Below are 18,954 nucleotides of genomic sequence, written 5' to 3'. Positions count from 1 at the left end.
TATTCTCTACAAACTGTGAAATCCACTGAGACAAATGTAACAGTTGTGATATTGGGCTATATAAATAAACATTGATTGATTGATTGATTGATTGATTGATTGATTGATACCTCTATTATTCCCTATGAGATATTGAGGTGTTTCAGCAGCAACAGAATAAGATAATTAAGACCAAAAGTATAAAAAATGACATGCAGTAAAGAACAGGGGTCTGTTACTGCTGTACAACACAAATCATTCCTGTTGCTGATACAGTGTGAGGCAGGTTAATCGGGAACATCTGACCTGAACCTTCCCTGTGTTCTCTGTGAAACTCGTTTGTACATTTTGCCGATTTGTCAATGACGACCTCTCAGGAATTGGATGAATAATGGATCAAAGGCAAATGTTACTTAAGATTCCCATCCATCTGAGGGATTAGATCACCAGGGCCCGACTTCAAACAGCAGAAACAAATCAAGCGCTGCCATGTTTTGAGGTTGGTTATTGATCATGGCTGGCTGCAGTTCAGGGCCTCCTGGACGGCTGCAGCAGAGCCTCTGTATTTCCAGGGGAAAGTGAAGCTGCAGGGCAGAAAGCGAGCATGTTGATGATCTCTTAAAGTAAGCTTTTCCCTCAAAAGAATTCAGCTGTTTATTTAATTTTTTTAATAAACTAAATCCATTTTGGTGACCACGCCAAACGGTGATTCATCTCAACCCGAAGCAGGACCTCTGCAGCTTTAAGTGTTTTCCACACAGAGGGTCGTTTGGCTCAGTCCTGACGTCTCCTATCATATACAATGTTTTCCTCCTGCCTAATGCACTCCAGAAGACAGAGAGGAAACAGCATAAATAATTTCCTTGTCAATAAAGTCATTAAACATACGCATACACCATCGATTTGTTTTTATCATATGTAAATACTTTAAACTTGGCTCCCCCTCTATAGTAGAGAAGGAGTTACACAAGGTTAGCTCCTTGGTTTGTGCTTGAATGTAAACAGCTGTGATAAATAAACATTAGTGGAGTTTCACGTGATTTGATATCTTGACAATAATGTAAAAACTAGTTACAGTAATTTAACTTATACATATGTATTCCCTTGTTACAATATGTTGTGTTCAATGCTCATTTTATAAATTATTTACAGCAATCCAAATCAGACATTTTTTACATTTTGATTGTAATTTATGTTCCAAAGGAAGCAGTAAAACATTGTCATCAAACATCAAAACTGTTATGTAGTAACTAAAAACATCTGTAATATTATTCCAATGAAGAGATTCATGAAAATGTACTTCATGACAACATCTTTTCATAATTTTCTCACTAAATATGTGCATTTTTGCATATAATTCTCATTATTTTCTTTAAATGACCTGAAAAACCAAATAAAAAAGAATGAAAACAGTGTAAATAAAAACATAAGGGCTTTTTGTTGGTTGTTTTTTACAGAGAGAAAGGTTATTGGTCAAGGAAACTTCAGCAGCGGTCAGAGGGATTAAACTTGTGCATGTTATCCAAAAGACAACGACCACAATGATGCAAATCCCCTTAAATGTCCTCAACATTTTGGACATTTTGGAAATATATCCGAGTGTTCTGGAGTTGAAGTTTGAGTCACAAGATGTCTGTTTACTCAGCATATTATTAGATTACATGTAATCAGAGAAGATGTTTTTGCTACAATGCTCTGAACTGAAAACGTCTTTGTTAAAACTATTTTCTTTTCCTTCCTTCAAGGACAAATCTGACAGGCCTTGTGTTGTGGTAACAAGGATTACATTGAAGTGAGTGTGCTGCTTTGATCAGATCCAGTAGGTGTCGCTGTTTCTTATTAATGAACAGCTGGACAGACCTGAGGGGATACAATAATCATTTATAAGCCAGTAACATTTATAAAACCTTCTTGGAGGTTATCGTGCTTGTACAATGTTTATATATACCTAAGTATGCAGATTAAATACTAAACTATTGGGAAATAGTTTTAGTGAAATAAAATAAGCTGTGGATTTTGGACACGTTATCTTTTAATACTTGTGGTATTTCTAACCATCTCCCTGTCCCACCTCTTGCTTCCAATTATCCTAGTAGGCTGGACCGGTTACTAGAAGCAGCCTTCTGATTGGCTGAAGCAGCTGCCAATCACAAACTCGTCCTGTAGCCTCCTGTTGGTGAACACAATCCACACCAGAAGTCAGAAAGTCAAATTTCACCAAGGGGGCAGAAAAGGGAAGGGTGCATTATCCCGTTATATTTCGTGTTTCTGTCACGCTTCACAGACGAAGAGTTACCAGACTTTTCAATATATTGTTAACTTTCTCTTTAATGTGGTTTTAAGGTATACAAAAATCCGGTTAATTGGATTTCAGGACTTCTTGGTTCCTTTTCTCCGGTATTTCTCTGTTTGCGCACATGAGCCCGCTGCTCAGTTTTGTGCAAAATGACTTTGCAACACGTCTGAGAAACTAAAAACGATATCATGCATGGTGACATGCCTGCTGTGGGGAACCTCTGTAAATGCGCAATCTCTCACTGTGGAATAACCAGCGGAGTCCAGGTGTCACCGGGGGAAAGTGATGTGTGCAGGAGCGCCAGTTTGATGTCAGCTGGGGTTTGACAGAGCGCAGCAGTTTGGGATGAAAGAGAAACCTTAAAAAAAGAGACATTTCCCGGCTACTTTTACCTGGATTCAACACGGAACCATGGCTTCTGAGATGGTGTGCGGGCTGGTCTTCAGGCTGCTGCTGCCTCTGTGTCTTGTTGCTGGTGAGTGTTTTCCTATCCACACTTTTTACGCATTCTAAATTGGCCAATAATGCTCTTAATGTGCCAGGTTAATGAATACCTCGTATACTTTATCGGATCTTATCCTTTTAGAGTAATTCATTAACATTTAAGGAAGGATGTAGCTTATTTTTTAATGTTATGACAGTTTTTGAAATAATCTGTCACATTAATTCTAATTCTGAGCTACAATGGTACACACCTGAAGTATATGAGCATGTAAAAACTTAACAGCAGAAATCAAATGAATGATTGTGTGAACATTGAATAGGCTTTTATAATGATGTGTGATTGACCTCATGATGCTGGAGGTCACAGTTAATTAATCTTCACTGCTGTGTGCTTTAAAGCTGTGACAAAACAAAAGCAATATATATCACACATTATCTTACAATTAAGAACATTAAAAAGAGAGGTGTACCAGCAACACTCTCTACCTGGCTGTTACATTTGATTGGATTTGGTAAAGGAAACACAGCCGACAACACAGGGTCCAGTCACTGCAGAAACAACCTCCATGCTCTCTGCACAGCGTACATGTCTCAGTTTGTGTGTTCTAGAAATGTAGGATATTAAAATACAGACATATTAAGTGCATCTTTTTCTCTAACCAAAGTTTGAAATGCAGAAATAATCAAATCACAAACCACTTTGCTATAATAAGAATAAGAACAGAAACTATTCCTCACTATCAGGTTTCCTATGTGGGTCAAACAAGGCATCAACTTGCCGTTAGACTGTGTTATTTATATCTTAATAACATTATATATTAATTTCTGCGGTTTTTTTGTGTGGTTTCTGAGTTTGGATAACCTCCCTAATAACGAATCAATTGTCTTTGAATCGATTGTTTAGCTGCTGACTATATATCCAGTAAATGAATGTAGTGTTTATATTGTGTATTCACTTTTAACTTGCCATGACAGTGTTAGAGCTATGTCATGTTTCCACATTTTGAGATTCAATCAGTGAGTTCTTGGTTTGTTTACTAAGCACTCTGCACAGATGAAGTTATTGTTGCTGTGTTAGTGAAAGTTTTGTTTGATTCACTGCAGATTTTGAAGATGAGTCACAGTCAAACTTGGCAGCTTATTTGGATTTAGAAGTGACTTTTAGCAGCTTTAAACAGAAGGTAAAAGTCTGAGATATCCCTAATTTCACTGAGAAAGAGACACTCAATCAAAACACTGATTTAGAATGTGTGGCTGGAGGCATGATGGCACCTTGCAGACTCTATTAAATGCAGTTTACTTTGTGTTTTAAGCTTTGATTCTGTGGTAGGCCACAAGTGAAACATGATTAGCGTCTAACTGCCACTGAGGTTCCACTGTGGTGTCTGTGTAAGACTTATGGAGCTGAGGTACTTTTAAAGCTAACAGCATGCTTTCTATAGATAAGACCCACTCAGAGCCGCCATAATGCATCACTTGACAGCCCGACGGCCCCCTTTTATTTCCAAAAGCAATCGTGAGGCCATGCATTGTCTCCATTAATTCGTGGAAAGTCGTTTTAACAGTATGAATTAATAATGTGGTTGTGAGGGAGGAAAGAATTGCCTTTCCCTTTTATCGTAAACATACCTTTAATATTTGATGTTTTTTCAAAGTGCAAATGAGAGCTTGTCATTCACTGCAGCTGTGCACAGAAGAACTGACAGGATGAAGGAAATGTAAAGTGGAAAAAAGGGAAAGTATTCAGGAACAGGTTAGGAGATAAAAGCAGCTTACTTCTCTTTCTTGTTTCTGTTTGACAGTCAAAAATCTCATCTTAATTAAAAAGGAATTGTTTAGATTTCCATCAATAATCAATAACCATCAACCTATCAGCTATGTTTTGTTCCTTTCTTATTTGTAACACTTGTGGCTGAGATAAATGGTAAGACAAATTTTTCAGGGTGTAATGTCATGCATTAGAGGGACAAAACTGAACTAAAAAAATATATTTTTTGGCTTCTCATTGCTGAATAACCAGAGAGGAAATACACTGCAGTACAGCAGATGTTACCCGACTCCAAACATCTCCCTTACTGTATATGTTCTGTAGTGCAATATATGCATGCACACCCGCTCTTTTCTCATGTCCTATAGTGAAAGACTTGACTGCTGACGTTACCTAGTCTGTTTCCCTGTTGGCCATCTGACAGCACCTCTTTTGAAAAGCACAGTACTGCTGGGCTGTATGTGTACACAGTCTCCTTTACCACACACACACACACACACACACACACACACACACACACACACACACACACACACACACACACACACACACACACACACACACACACACACACACACACACACACACACACACACACACACACACACACACACACACACACACACACACACACACACACACACACACACACACACACACACACACTAACTTGCACACAGTCACAGTTTAGCTGATCAAACAGGATGCTGTTTACGTGTTTACTGGAATAGTTTCGAAGGAGAACACGATTATGAGCATGCCATTTCCCAAATGTCTGATCTGAATTCAAACTCGTAGTGAGACTTTTACAGAGGGATGTGTTGAGTAGAGCTGGTTGATGCAGATGATGGGAACACTACTGGAATCATGATGCTGTAGGTTTCAATTGGGACTTAAAAGACAACATAGATATGAAAAAGACATTGGGTCTTAATCATGCAGAAAGTCACACAAGAAAATGAATCCTCTTCTCTGTGTTCATATTTTTAATGCCACTAATATTTTCCATATTATAAAAACGTGTTTTTTCCACAGATTATTAAAAATGTAATTTGAGAACCATAAGAAAACTCTTAAATATCATATAATCCATCATTTTGTTGGTCCATTGATTCCAATTAAGATTAAAACCATTTGGTGGATATTAAGTGAGAACCGGTTGAGGTTTAGGTTATTCATTTGTACGCAAAGGAAGATTTGGTTTACAGTTAAAGACAAGGGATCCATTGTGATACACGTTTTAAAACAAGACAGACAACAAGCACCTCTTTAAAAAGAATGACTGCTCTCTAATGTCCCTGTTACACAAGTTGTGATGCTCTGGAAAAAATCACATGTATGCTTGAAATGTACTCAACAGTAAATAAAAGTTTACCTAATAATACATCAATTATACTGATGACGTATATGTTGTTACTCACTTTGGCAGTTTTGGGGCATGTTTTGGAGAATCGGCAGCATTTGGCACCTTCATGATACTTTAGAGAAGAGGTTTTGGTCTTAAAATAATGCTTTAAATCCACCAAAAAAACCTGTCATTTGGTATAAAATGTCATGTAGTGTCAACAATAGCAACTTAGCTGTTATTGTATTATTGTTTTATCAAAAAGCTGTGTTCTATTAAAAACAAAACAAGTCTACTTAAAACAGGGACAAATAAGACAAACTTTTAATGATAAAAACAGTGGATAATTTTGAGTGACCATGTTAGTTCAGTCTGTTGACCAAACTTGGCAAACCACAAGTTTCCAGAGGTAAACAAAAGGAAAGATAATTCATTAAAAATTCAGCGGTGTGAAACCAACATTCAGGATGAAGGACAAGAGATACACGAAGAAGAGTCACGGATGTAAGTAAATGTAAATAAAGGAATAATTGTTTCACATTTCAGTTATGCTTTAGTCGTCTGAAATATAAAAATGAACACCTAACTAAATATGACTGTGTCAAACAACAAGTTTAATCAAAAACATAATAATCGTCCTCTTGCTCAATTTATGTTGCTATACTTTATACTAAAATACTATACTACAATAAAACAGCCTCATGTAAACTATTTCTCTTATGACAACTAGCTTATGCTAGCTAATGTTAGCTTAGTTGACGTTAGCACATTTCAGTAGGCTTCTTTCCTACTTGTGCTTTTATTTTGAAATAATACTGTAGCTATAACATTTACCATTATACTGTAAGCTTAATGTTTGCTACTTCTTTATTTGTTAGTAACACCACATGGTTCTGATAAATGAGTTAACACTAGCTTCTAGTGTCAGTTAGTTAGCTAGTATGGCTAGTGAGTATTTAGCTAATACACAAACACACGTCTTATCTTCGAATAGACTTAAATGGACTAAAAGCGGCCTCAGAAGTTATTGTCTATTATTACTTACCCTTGTTTTTAAAGATCTATCAACTACTCATTTATACATTTCTGAAAGCTGTTAAACTCTGCACAGTGGTGGGTATATAGGCTACTTGTGGTGTGCTCTTTATGTTCTTCAGTGCTGCTTAAATTCCTTTGTTATCACCCAGTGCTTTCTCTGGCCAGGCACCACACCTCCTTATCTTCTATCATGACATTTATGTTTTCAAACTCAAACTTTGAAATCAGTTGGGTTTAACTTCACATTTAAGACTGCCTTGCTCTCATGTGTTTAGGCTTTGTTTGGCTGTAATAACAGATTTTACTGGGAGAGACAAAAGCCTGATTCAGACTAGATGTGGAGGTTTTCAGTAATCTGATGTCTGAAAAAAACGGCGGTTTATTTTCATTCCTTGTGTAAAAATCCTCAGATGGTGAGTCATGCAGCGAAGGCAAATGGTCAGGAAGACTGAGGTCAAGTGTCTGCAGGGTAACAGTGGGAGCAGAGTCATGCAGATACGAATAGATTATCTGTAAAGATACACAAGGCCTTCTTTAGATTTCTAACTACGAACAGATGAATAATGTAGGCAGCAGGCTCTGGGCTACCAACTTGGGCAGGTTTGGAGCTAATTTAATGCTACATTTAACGAAGATCAAATTAAGTGGGTGTGGAAAGAAATGTTGCAGTGAGTTTGTCCAAAAAGTAAAGATTCTGAATCATTCCCACTAGAAACTTAGGTTGTAAAAGTCCCCCGTCTAAAGATAATGATAAAGTATGATATGATCAAGTGTTTTATTATGGTGTTATATTGACGATTGGACCATCATGCATATCAAGCATTCGTGCATACTTGAAACCTAATCACATCATATGTAAGTGTTTTTTGCTCAAAGATGATAGTCCTCCATAACATTTATTGACTTTTGTTAGTTTTCATTGGTCCGTATCAGAGCACAGAGAAAACCTGAAGGTTCACTTACCGTAGAGCTCCAGCTAGGGAGAAGTCGGAGCCAAGTCAAATGTCAATGAATAGCTCCATTGAGTGTGCAAAGATAAATAAAAGCTCAATTTTCAGCAGTTAAGTGTAATTTTTCAGTAGATCAAGACAAGTAGCAGCCCAGACGGGCCGATCTCTGCGACTGTGACGGTAACTCACGCAGCCGACCTGGTTGTAAACTTTGTGCTTGTTGATTTAACCGCTTAGAGAAATTTGTGAGGTCAAAATGTGTGCCCGCATTTTCTACAAGGTTACTGTGTACTTCCCTCCATTCCCTGGATACCTCCTGACCTAAACATTTTCAAAGTAATGTCAGACAGGAAGGGACTTATAACATTTTTTCTGTAGGATTCTGAAAACCTAAAATTCTCTAGGTTGTAAATGTGAAATATTTAATGATTTTACATCTCCGGTTGTTAAAAAAAAAACCTCAGGCTGTGCTTTCTGCATAGGCTTCAGCGGGGAAATGGGTAAGTGTTTAGTACAATGTGGTTCATTTTAGACGCGTTAATTGATGTTGAGTCAGCGGGTTGTGTGAGCCGTTTAACTGGTAAAAGAGCAGATGGTCACTCTCTGGGAAATGAGGTGTGTTAAGGATCAATACGTCAATTAATGTTTTTTGAAGTCATGTTTGCACTTATGTGTTAAAACTTTCATCATGGGCTTAAAAGACTTCTTTGTGTGTGTGTGTGTGTGTGTGTGTGTGTGTGTGTGTGTGTGTGTGTGTGTGTGTGTGTGTGTGTGTGTGTGTGTGTGTGTGTGGGAGGGAAAGAAAGGGTGAATGTGTGTGTGTCTGTGTGGGAGGGAAAGGGTGAGTGTGTGTGTGTTTTCGGGAAAGGGTGAGTGTGTGGAGTTACGTAATAAAATGTAATGTGGAGGGACACAACCCTAAATACTGAAACAATGCATTAAATCAACAAGTTTTGTTCATTATAGATTAGATCAACCCAAAGATATGCAGTTTACAATTAAATAAAGTTGAAAACAATTGGCAAATCCTTCCATTGGAGAAGCACAACATGTTTTGCAACAAATATCCAAACAGTTTCTTATATAATTATTTGATTGATTTTCTAATTGTTTCAGTTGTTAAGGAAACAATAATGCTATGTCGTCATTTGAAACAAGGAGTGACTTAAGCACTGAGGTAACTGTTTATTTGAGTGACTTTATTAAATCAACAATCATCGATGACATAAATTAAAGTGAACAAAAGTTCCAGGGAAAAATAAGTAAAAGTTGAAATGAATCAACATCAAATCTCTATGTAGGTCTTGATCTAAAATACTTATACCAAGTACATAATTATTTTCAGACACTGGTCGTCACATTTCAAACTCTTCACGCTGCGTGTGGATGTGTTTCCTTTTTATACTTTGGCAACTACAAGTTGTTTCCTGTTTTCCAAACTCAGAGGTCCAACATGTGTATTGAACATCTGGTGCCTGAAGCCACTCTGTTACAAAACGTTTAGTCATCTTGTTCTTGCTGATTTGGTAATAAAGCATCCAGTTTCAATAATGCTCACAGTCCATTAGGTACTATGAGATTCTTGCTAAATGAAATCTTCCCATATGATATATAAAGCTGCAGCACTAAAGAGCAGAGAGAGGCTCATTTAGTTAATTATCCATCGTAACACCCAAGGGTGATTATTGATCCTCATTTTGTGATGCAGACCAGATGAACAGATTCGGAGGCTGGTGAGAAAGTGTTAAAGGAACGATCTGGCTTTAATGGCCGCGAGCAGCTTTTCTACACCAGGAACATTTTAATACGCTTCACCACATGTTTCTCTTAAATCTGTGTTAAGTTGATTTTCAATGACGACTCCTGATCAGGCAGCTTGTTACACCTCTGCCAGCTTCTGGAGTTTATTTACTGTTAAACTTTACGGTATGCACGCAAAGCATTCATGACACGGTAGAGTTTGTGGACTTTAAATGGATTTGCTGTTTAATCTGTATCTTTGTGTCCCTTTTGTTCCTGCAGCTTGCCTGTTCAGGTACAATGGCCTGTCCTTCGTCTACCTCATCTATCTCCTTCTTATCCCACTCTTCGCGGAGCCCACAAGCACAACAATGCAAGGTGAGCTATTCAGTTCAACTCTCTTTGATACTTTGACACATCGATGGCGGCTTGGGCTTCGTCCATCGCCTGGAGACGCTTGTCTGTTTCCCAAAAAGCCTCCAGTTTGACTTGAGTTATTGTTCTCTGTAATGTGAACCAGCCCTTCTCGAGGGGACTTGAATTTTCTTTGAGATGAGGATAGATTTGGCGCATAGTTCAGCCCATGAAAGGTAATATCGGTTAGTGCGGGAAGGAGTCCATCTGTAACAATATAAAATGATCCACAAGCCAGCAAGATCAGAGATAGGGAGACGTGATCCATCAGGGTCAGATCTAACGTCCATGAGATGATAATTAATATTTTAGGCTTGGAGTTGGTTTATTTTGACAGATAATGTCCATCAAAATGATAACATACTAAACAAACAAGCTATGCTGTTGGAGAAAAAGACCCAGAAGAGAAAAGAAAATTGAGATGAAGTCTGTTTTTAATAATGGCTGACCACTTTTATTATATCCCCGTGTATATTTATACACGGGGATATAAAAGTTGCTCCTAAGGCTTCACTGATTCCTTAGATGGGTTTATTTCACAACAGCATGGTCTGCCTGCTTTTGACAAATGGTATTAGTTAATTCAGACAATGGTATTTGGTATTTAGATATGAGTTCGGTAAAAATGGAAACCATCTTTAAAGCGGGCGAACGATCTTCCACGACTCTTCAGCGGGGCCTTGTCCTCTAAAGAAATATACTGTAAATCACAGGCTGAGGATTATGAGAGCGAGGTGACTGTTCTCCTTACGGGTGATGGATGTGGGATTGCGGTCGCCTTTATTCATTCCACTCACATAATGTGGGTTTCTGTAGGACACCACATGCAGTGTTTAATTATACATAAACCTATATTGACGGAGGGAGCAACATCCAGTCCGAAGAGCCGTCTGTGCTCGTCTCTCCGGCTGAAATAACAGTCAGGAAGTAAAGGAGGAAGAGGAGAAAGTGGACCACTTACACTCTCATCAATAGTTAAAGAGAGAAGTCTTCGAGTAAAGCTCAAGCATTCATGTGTGTCTGATAGCTGTTGACTTCAAACGTGGGTCAACCTTTAGTGGTTAGTCATTAGTGTAAAACCTAAGTGTCCGGTCTCTCCATTTAAGATAATGCAGTGTTGTGCTTTGAGATACTTCAACACCAACAACACTCTGACTGCAATGAACTAAGGAAGCTGGGTTGTAAGACTTAATATTTAAAAAACAAGTTCATCTACTGACTATTTAGATTTAAGTAGTTGAAAGTATACAATTGCACCATGAGGTTTTGCTTCATGGGTAGATTTGACTAATCTATATTTACCTTTATTTTTGACACCACGTTAAGTAAGTAAGTACAACTTTATTTACATAGCACCCTTCTCAACACGGATGAACAAAGTGCTTTACAGTACAGTACACAATTCACAGTACAAATATAAAATGTAGAATAAAACAGCAGCAGGTAATACATAGGATAAAACATACGATAACACACCAATAAAAGACAGCTACTAACTCACCTCCTCCGACGACCCAAAGGCCTGTCGGAAGAGGTGGGTCTTTAACTGCCCCTTAAAAATCTCTATTGAGGCAGAGGTTTTTATTTTCTGGGGTAGTTTGTTCCAGAGCCTTGGGGCCACCGCCTCAAAGGCACGATCACCCATGGTTTTCTGCCTCGTTCGGGGCACCCTTAGGAGGCCTTGCTCAGAGGACCTTAGGGCCCAGGTTGTGCTATGAGGGTGGATCGGGTCATTAATGTAGGCTGGAGCTTGGCCATGGACAGCTCTATATGTCTATATTTTACCATGTTAAAATGGTTTGGTATGCAAACAACATTTTCAATATGTCATGAAAAAACGAATTAAATTAAATTAATTGAAATCTCCAAGAAGGCACCAGACTCACATACCTGTTGATAAAACAGACTGCTTAACAATAAATCAAGTGTCTGTTAAAGTGAAAGGTGGGGTAGGTAATTTTGGAGAAACCAGCTCGAGTGCGCTAGAATTTGAAAATACACTTTTCATTTTCATTTAATCGTTTATTTGGCAGGGACAATGCACAGTAATGAACACTTAAAGGTCCCATGTCATGGCCATTTCCACTGATCATAATTCCATTATTGAGGTCTACTAGAATAGATTTATATTGTGCAATTTTCCAAACTCACATTGGTTATCTCTGTAAACTACGTGTATTCACTGAATTTCACTCTCTGCCTTTAACGGTTCGTTGTAGCTCCAATAGCTCCAGCCTCCACCCTCCCTGTGAGCACAGTGTGCTCTGATTGGTCGGGACGTTGTGAATCGCGCTGAGCTCCGTGGAGGTGTGGTTTCCTTGTTTAGCGATACACAGCGAAACACAGCCAAACTCACCCTGAGCACACACAAAGTCACAGCCGAAGTAAAAACAATAAGTGTGGCTTGATATTGAGTAAGAAAAAGGTTGATAAACGCTGTGAGAATGGGTCTGCAGAGAGAATTTCGCCGCGATCCCAACTGTCTGTTATCAGCCTGCAGCCAGGGAGGAGAGATCAGCAGAGCTGCATGCACTGAGTGTGTGTGTGAGGAAGTCCGTTGATTGGTCAATTTGGACCAATCAACGGGGGCTTAACGTAAGAGCTCCACGGATTGGTCCATTTGGTTCCGGGTAACGCATGATATTATGAGTTACCCGGAAGAATCAATGGACAGTGACGTTTCTCCAACGAGGCGTTTTGGGGAGGTATTTTCTGTGTTCGAGTTTTACTCGCTACAGGGCGTACTTTGAGGGTTTTGACTCTGCAGACCGTTTACATGTATAAAAACCTTCATAACACACAAGGGGACGGGTAATAACCGGAAAAGCATGACATGGGACCTTTAAAACATTCAAATGTATCAAGCGTAACAGTGCCAGATTTAGCTTTGAGCTCATTTCCATCCACAGTCCCTCACATAAAACATTTAAGAAAATTACATTTTACAAACATAGCAAAAACAAAATACATGATATGCAAAAGGTGCAAAAGAGCAAGAGCAGAACACACAAGTATTTATGACATGGTAATACAATATAGCAGCAAGGACATATAAAGTGCAAGAGGAGATACCCCTGTGTTAAAGTGCATTTACCGGTGATTGCACGTCACACAAACGCGCACATGACCAATGAGGGCACGAGATAAGTTTGTGCACAGAGAAGGCTGACAGGCAGGTAGGCCATCCAGTTATTTTAGCCGGGCCGGCTCAGATGATTGGTCGTGCTTTTTACACCACGGCTTCCACAGATGACATTTTTTTAATGGATTTTTTGTCAAAGCACTTCAGATATTCATTGCTATCGGGATGTTAAGAGCATTCCATGGAATATAACAAAAAGTGTATCTCGAGCCGGTTTCTCAAACTTACCTACCCCACCTTTTAATATTATTATCCAAGATTCAGTATTTACAATTAAACAAAGTTACCAAAAGTTAAAGTGATTATTTTAATAATGAAATAATAATAAGTATTGTAAAAGAACCAATAACATCACATCAAAGCTGTTTTTGTGTGAGGACGTTTCAATGAGAAAGGTCTTATTCACAGGATTACTTTTGACTGAATATGAAATGATTGGAAACTATAATTGTATTGGATACATATTTGTTATATTCTTGAATGAAAAAGGGATTTAATTTAGCTGCCACACCAGTGTATATAATTAGAAGGAACAACTGGATGTGGTTGAGGATGATTGTCATTGCTTTGCCAACATTTATCATTCTGTTTCATTATCAACTGTCTGTTTAACGACAGGACTGTATTCATCAAGGATAAAAAGTAGGTTTAAAGTCATTACTACACTGTGGTTTTAATTGGGCTATTTAATGGTTATAATCTTGAGTAGATAATGAGAATTTGTGAGTTACCGTACAGTAATTGTTCACTTAATTAATGTACAAAAACCACCATCAATCCACACTGACAATAAACTCACAAAAACACAGATTTGACCCACATCTCATTGTGCCGAAAAGAGACACACTTGAATTGTTTTAGAGAGAGATATGTTTGCTATGTTCTTTATTTTGATGGTCTGTTTCACTTTTTCTGTTGTGATTTAAAGTTAAGTTAAACCAAATGTATGACATGAATAATTCATCAGATTAAGTTTGCTTTCAAAAGCCACAACAGTGCGCTGTGCCCAAGGATATGTCAGTAAACAAGACTCCAATCCTCACAAGACAGAAAGTCTCTTGTGCCACTGGCTGCTGTTGTTTGGGATGTACTCTCTAATGTCATGATACGAGGTTTTGGCTCCACATCCCCTTGAAGGCATCCAACTCTCAGTGGAGGTGAACAAACGGCTGCTCTCATACTGTATGTGCAGCGGCCGTTTAAAGAGCCTTTACACTAGGTGCTATATGCCTGGTTGAAAAGGCACCACGATTACAATTTCCCTTTGGGGAGTCTTTTAGTCTTGTTGCATGAATTTATATAAATATTTGATGTTACGGATGATTGATCAGGTTTATGTTTAAGCTAGTAGACTTCTAACAGAGGGTGTCTGGATTAAACGCATCACTTAGTTTTGCTTTTCCTTAAATCTATTTTTATGACACCTTTTTTAAGACACAACTTTCTACCTTTTTTTGTCTGAATGATATCCGTGCCAAAAGTACTCTGAACACAAGCAAGTAAAGTTAGCAGTACCACAATGTGGAAATACTTAAAGTAAGAAGACATAAGTATTCTCATCACAATGTAAGTTGGGCTGCACGATAGCTCAGTTTTTAGCATATGCAGTGTCCGACCTTTACCACTGTTTCTCTCAATAAAGATACTTTAAAAAACATACCTAAAAGTAACCAAGAGTAAAATGAGTAATTATAGCAAAATGCCCTGTTACAGAAAAGTATACTTTACACCATATAATGTAGTAGTTATACATAATGTGTTTGTGATTTGTGTTTTGTAATAATTTGTTCCTGTAAAAGTAACTTATCACTAAAGCTGGAGTAGCAGAAAAAGTACTTATTGTAGTGGAGTGAGGATACAGTAGCATAACAATGGTCCCTTATAGTTGTGTACAGTGTTTGATTTTATTTAATTTGTTACATCCATCCCTGCTGGCAAAGTAAAAACATTTAATTGGCCCTCCCCGACGTATGAATTGGCAACAGCATGCGATTAAATCAGGTCCCAATGTTGGTCCAAGCTGAACAATGCCCTCTGTTTTGGACGCCTGTAAAAAGGACTCGTGGGACGGCGTTTTGAGTCTGAATCATGAAGCTCGAGGACCGTTGGGCAACCAAGACGGTGGCTGTCACACAGCAAAAATGCTGTTTTACAAATAGGAAAAAAAAGGAAGCAGAGCCAAAGCTTTTGTTTTGTCCAGAGACTTCGGACGAATTTGGACGGAGAAGCTCGCTAAGTCCTCGTACCTCCGTATTTACAAGCCTTCCCTTCCCTCTTTGTGAAAGCCCGGGGAGTTACTGTAACAATGGGAAATTAGCACAAATTGTTTTCACTTCAACATTTAATTTGCCTGCAAGGTAGGGCTGCTCGATTATGGCAAATATCATATTCTCGATTATTTGGGTCAATAATTGATATCACGATTATTAAAAACGATTATCCATTTACTTTGAAAACATCAATTTATTGGAGAGAAAAAATGTGAACAGTGTGTTTTGAACAGTTGATTACCCTGAACTTTAAGTATAATTCAACTGAAAAACCAATACAAAAATAATCGTTTTATTTCGATTACGTTGTTTTCGTAATCGTCGCAAGCCATAATCGTAATTGCGATTAAAATACGATTAATTGAGCAGCCCTACTACAATGGTCTGTTGTTGCACACATTTGAAAAGGTTAGCCCTCGATGGCTCAAGGCTAAGCAGAAGTGCTTCCCCTTAGCCAGGATATTGTGCAACACACTACAGTAAAACCGTACTCCCCGCAAAGATGCAGTAAATGTAATGAGATGGAGATGTTGCCCTGGAGAAGGAATAGACCAAACTGTGCAGATATGCAGTCCAACATATTCTTAAGGCTTATAAGGAACATAATTTCATTTCTTCATCAAAGTAGAGAAGTCCCATAAAGTTTGTTTCTACCCTGAGGATGAAAACGTATCTACCCAAACAAAAGGGGGGGTCTGATGAATCCTACAATAGAGAATTATCGCCATAACAACTACTGAAATTATCCCAAATACCTGTAGGTGCACTATAAAATAAGCATCTGTTGCACATGTGTGGCAGCTCCTCGCTCCCAGGATCCTGATGTCCTCTGACAGCTGTATTCTTTACCTACATTAAACACAGACCCAGGGTCAGTTACTCCGCCGTACAGTGTCTGTCGCTCTTATGGTCATTTCCCGCTAACACAAAACCCCACCATAGCTAAAGAATAAAATGTGCGAATACTCCTATGATGAATAAGAGAATAAGAGAATAAGAGAATAAGAGGTTTTGTCGTCCTCAAGGAGGTTTATTTGAAATAACCTTTGCTTTATAGTCGTTTTCACAGCTTTTAACCAGGACAATTGATTCACCAGCACTTAGAACGGTATGACTTGCTTGAAGCGAATATATCTGCACTTTCTTTGTTGTGCGAAGTTTGAATCTTTATGGTTTTTGCACTTATTGTAAGTCGCCTTGGATAACATGTCAGCCAACTGAAAATCCTCTCCTAGTCACCTCCGCCTTCAAATCAACTCCAGGCTTCAGCACTCTACAATATATAAAAAAAGGCGCTTCTTAAAGGTGGGGTAGGTCATTTTGGAGAAACCAGCTCGAGTGCGCTAGAATTTGAAAATACACAGCCGGCACAAATCTGCCACTTCCTTCCAGAGCCCCTCCTCCAACACACACGAACGCGCACATGACCAATAAGGGCACGAGATAAGTGTGTGCTCAGATGGAAGGCTGACAGGCAGGTAGGCCATCCAGTTATTTTAGCCGGGCCGGCTCAGATGATTGGTCGTGCTTTTTACAGCGCTACGGCTTCCACAGATGAAATGTTTTTATGTATTTATTCATTTAATATTCATTGCTATCGGGATGTGAAGAGCATTCCATGGAATATAACAAAAAGTGTATCTCGAGCCGGTTTCTCAAACTTACCTAACCCACCTTTAATGTTGCACCACTCCAAAAATATTAAATCTGCAGTCTGCTCTCTGTGTCTAGAGAGAAACAGATACTCAGCAAAGAGAGGTTTTTCTGGTTTGCTTGGCATGAGCGGCAGAACTGACATGTGGAAATCCTTAAAGTGAGTGTTGTTATTGGTGAACTCACTGTATCTCCTCTCCTCTCCTCCTCCTCTCCTCCTCCTCTCCTCCTCTGCAGGCCACACAGGGCGTCTGCTGCAGTCCCTCTGCTTCACCAGCATGTCTTTCGTGCTGCTTCACATCATCTATCAGATTACCGTCAACAGCCTCCTGGCCGGGAAGTCCATCAGCCCCGACTTCAACTGTGAGTACAGCACACTGCAGCCTCTATGTGCCCGGCAGCTCTGAAGGTGCTGATGTTTGTTGTGAATGCTGAAAGTCAAACACCTCACAGCAGGTCAATAAGGATAAAGGTGCAGAATGGATTTGACTCATTTCTGTTTGCAGACCTTTTGAAACACATACAGGAAGACACTTTGAAATATGTAATTCTAAAATGGAGCAAGTGTTGCAAAACCCTAATTTCCCCTAGGATAAATCTAGTATTTTAATTCTGAAATACTTGATACACGACAAAATATAAACCAGATCCTCTAACCCTCTTTCCCCGTGCAGTAGGAGCACCCGGTAGTACTGCAGCCATTAAAACCCGTGGGTGGCATTTTACGAGCTGTTTCTTTCCTCTGTGTGTGTGTGTGTGTGTGTGTGTGTGTGTGTGTGTGTGTGTGTGTGTGTGTGTGTGTGTGTGTGTGTGTGTGTGTGTGTGTGTGTGTGTGTGTGTGTGTGTGTGTGTGTGTGTGTGTGTGTGTGTGTGTGTGTGTGTGTGTGTGTGTGTGTGTGTGTGTGTGTGTGTGTGTGTGTGTGTGTGTGTGTGAAAAAAAAAAATATTGCATTGCAACTTGATGGATGTTCAGCCCCTTCTAGAATTGGATTTATAACTGTGAATGTCACCATTCTTGTGTTGTGTCACGTTTTTAGTTGTGTGTGTCTGGTAGTGGGTGTTTTGCTTTTCTCCTTGTCATGTTTTCCTCCCTGTTTAATGTCTGGTCTTTTTTCCCTGTGTTTTCCTGTCTGTCGTTAGTTTCCCTGGTGTGTCTAATTTCCTGATTGTTTTCACCTGTCACTCCTTCTGTGTCTCCTGTGCTATCAGCGTCAGTCCCGCCCCTGATTATTCCCACCTTTGTCTTCTTACCCTGTGTTTAAATTCCCCAGTCTCCCAGTGTTCAGTGTCCGTTTGTTTTTGTCTTTTGCCAAGGAAGGTCTATGCTCTCTATGTGCTCTTGTAAAAGTTTTGATCCTCACTACGTGAGCGTTTTCATTTTGTTCTCAATTTTTGTCAACTCAGCTAGAGATTGATAGAAACCATTAGTGATGGCGAGATGAAGCCTTATGAAGCTTTGAAGCTTTCCAGCCAATTGGTTCGCAAAAGGGTTCATCTCATGAGGCTTCATCATGGGCTTCATTTGAACCATTTAAACACAAACCCCCCTGTTGGTCAAAGTGTGTAAAACAGGCAGATCGGACATCTCAACAGTGTGCTGTATCTCATACCGAGTTTCCAATGAGTAAAGCCTTAGAATAACTCTAAACAACGAACATATTTCATAATCATATTTTCATTTTAACAATATTGTTTTTATTCCACTTTATTGATTGTGATTGAAAAGCCTAAGGAGGCTGGTAAACATTGCGGGAGAGGGATTTGTATTCCTTAATAATATTCATAAACTGAACCATGTTGTAGCCTGAGAAAGGCTAAACCATATCAAAGAATACATTTATTAACTACATTATCTCATTCAGCTGTAGCTTTTATAAACAACAAAAAATACCTTTTGTTCAGTCGTTGAACCAGG

The 18,954-nt window shown here is 38.9% G+C and overlaps 1 protein-coding gene across 9 annotated transcripts in view; it reads left to right on the top strand.

Moving 5' to 3' along the window:
• The first annotated feature begins 2,196 nt into the window (after positions 1-2,196).
• Positions 2,197-18,954, top strand: part of piezo2b (piezo-type mechanosensitive ion channel component 2b) — a 107,067-nt gene continuing 90,309 nt past the window's right edge. For 5 of the 9 annotated variants that reach the window (XM_079649238.1, XM_079649239.1, XM_079649236.1 and 2 more), the window contains exons 1-3: positions 2,197-2,750; positions 9,843-9,938; positions 17,277-17,402. In XM_079649238.1, coding sequence (XP_079505364.1) covers positions 2,687-2,750; positions 9,843-9,938; positions 17,277-17,402 — 286 coding nt within the window. In that variant the 5' untranslated portion in view covers positions 2,197-2,686. Of the gene's footprint in view, positions 2,751-6,199; positions 6,347-7,341; positions 7,471-7,981; positions 8,001-9,842; positions 9,939-17,276; positions 17,403-18,954 lie in introns of those variants that run through there. The other 4 variants (XM_079649237.1, XM_079649241.1, XM_079649240.1 and 1 more) reach the window with 4 other exon arrangements.

Source organism: Notothenia rossii (genome assembly GCF_949606895.1).
Source record: "Notothenia rossii genome assembly, chromosome: 9".
NCBI lineage: Eukaryota > Metazoa > Chordata > Actinopteri > Perciformes > Nototheniidae > Notothenia > Notothenia rossii.
The sequence above is the reverse complement of the archived record's forward strand: the minus strand, read 5'-3'. Positions and strand labels throughout refer to the sequence as shown.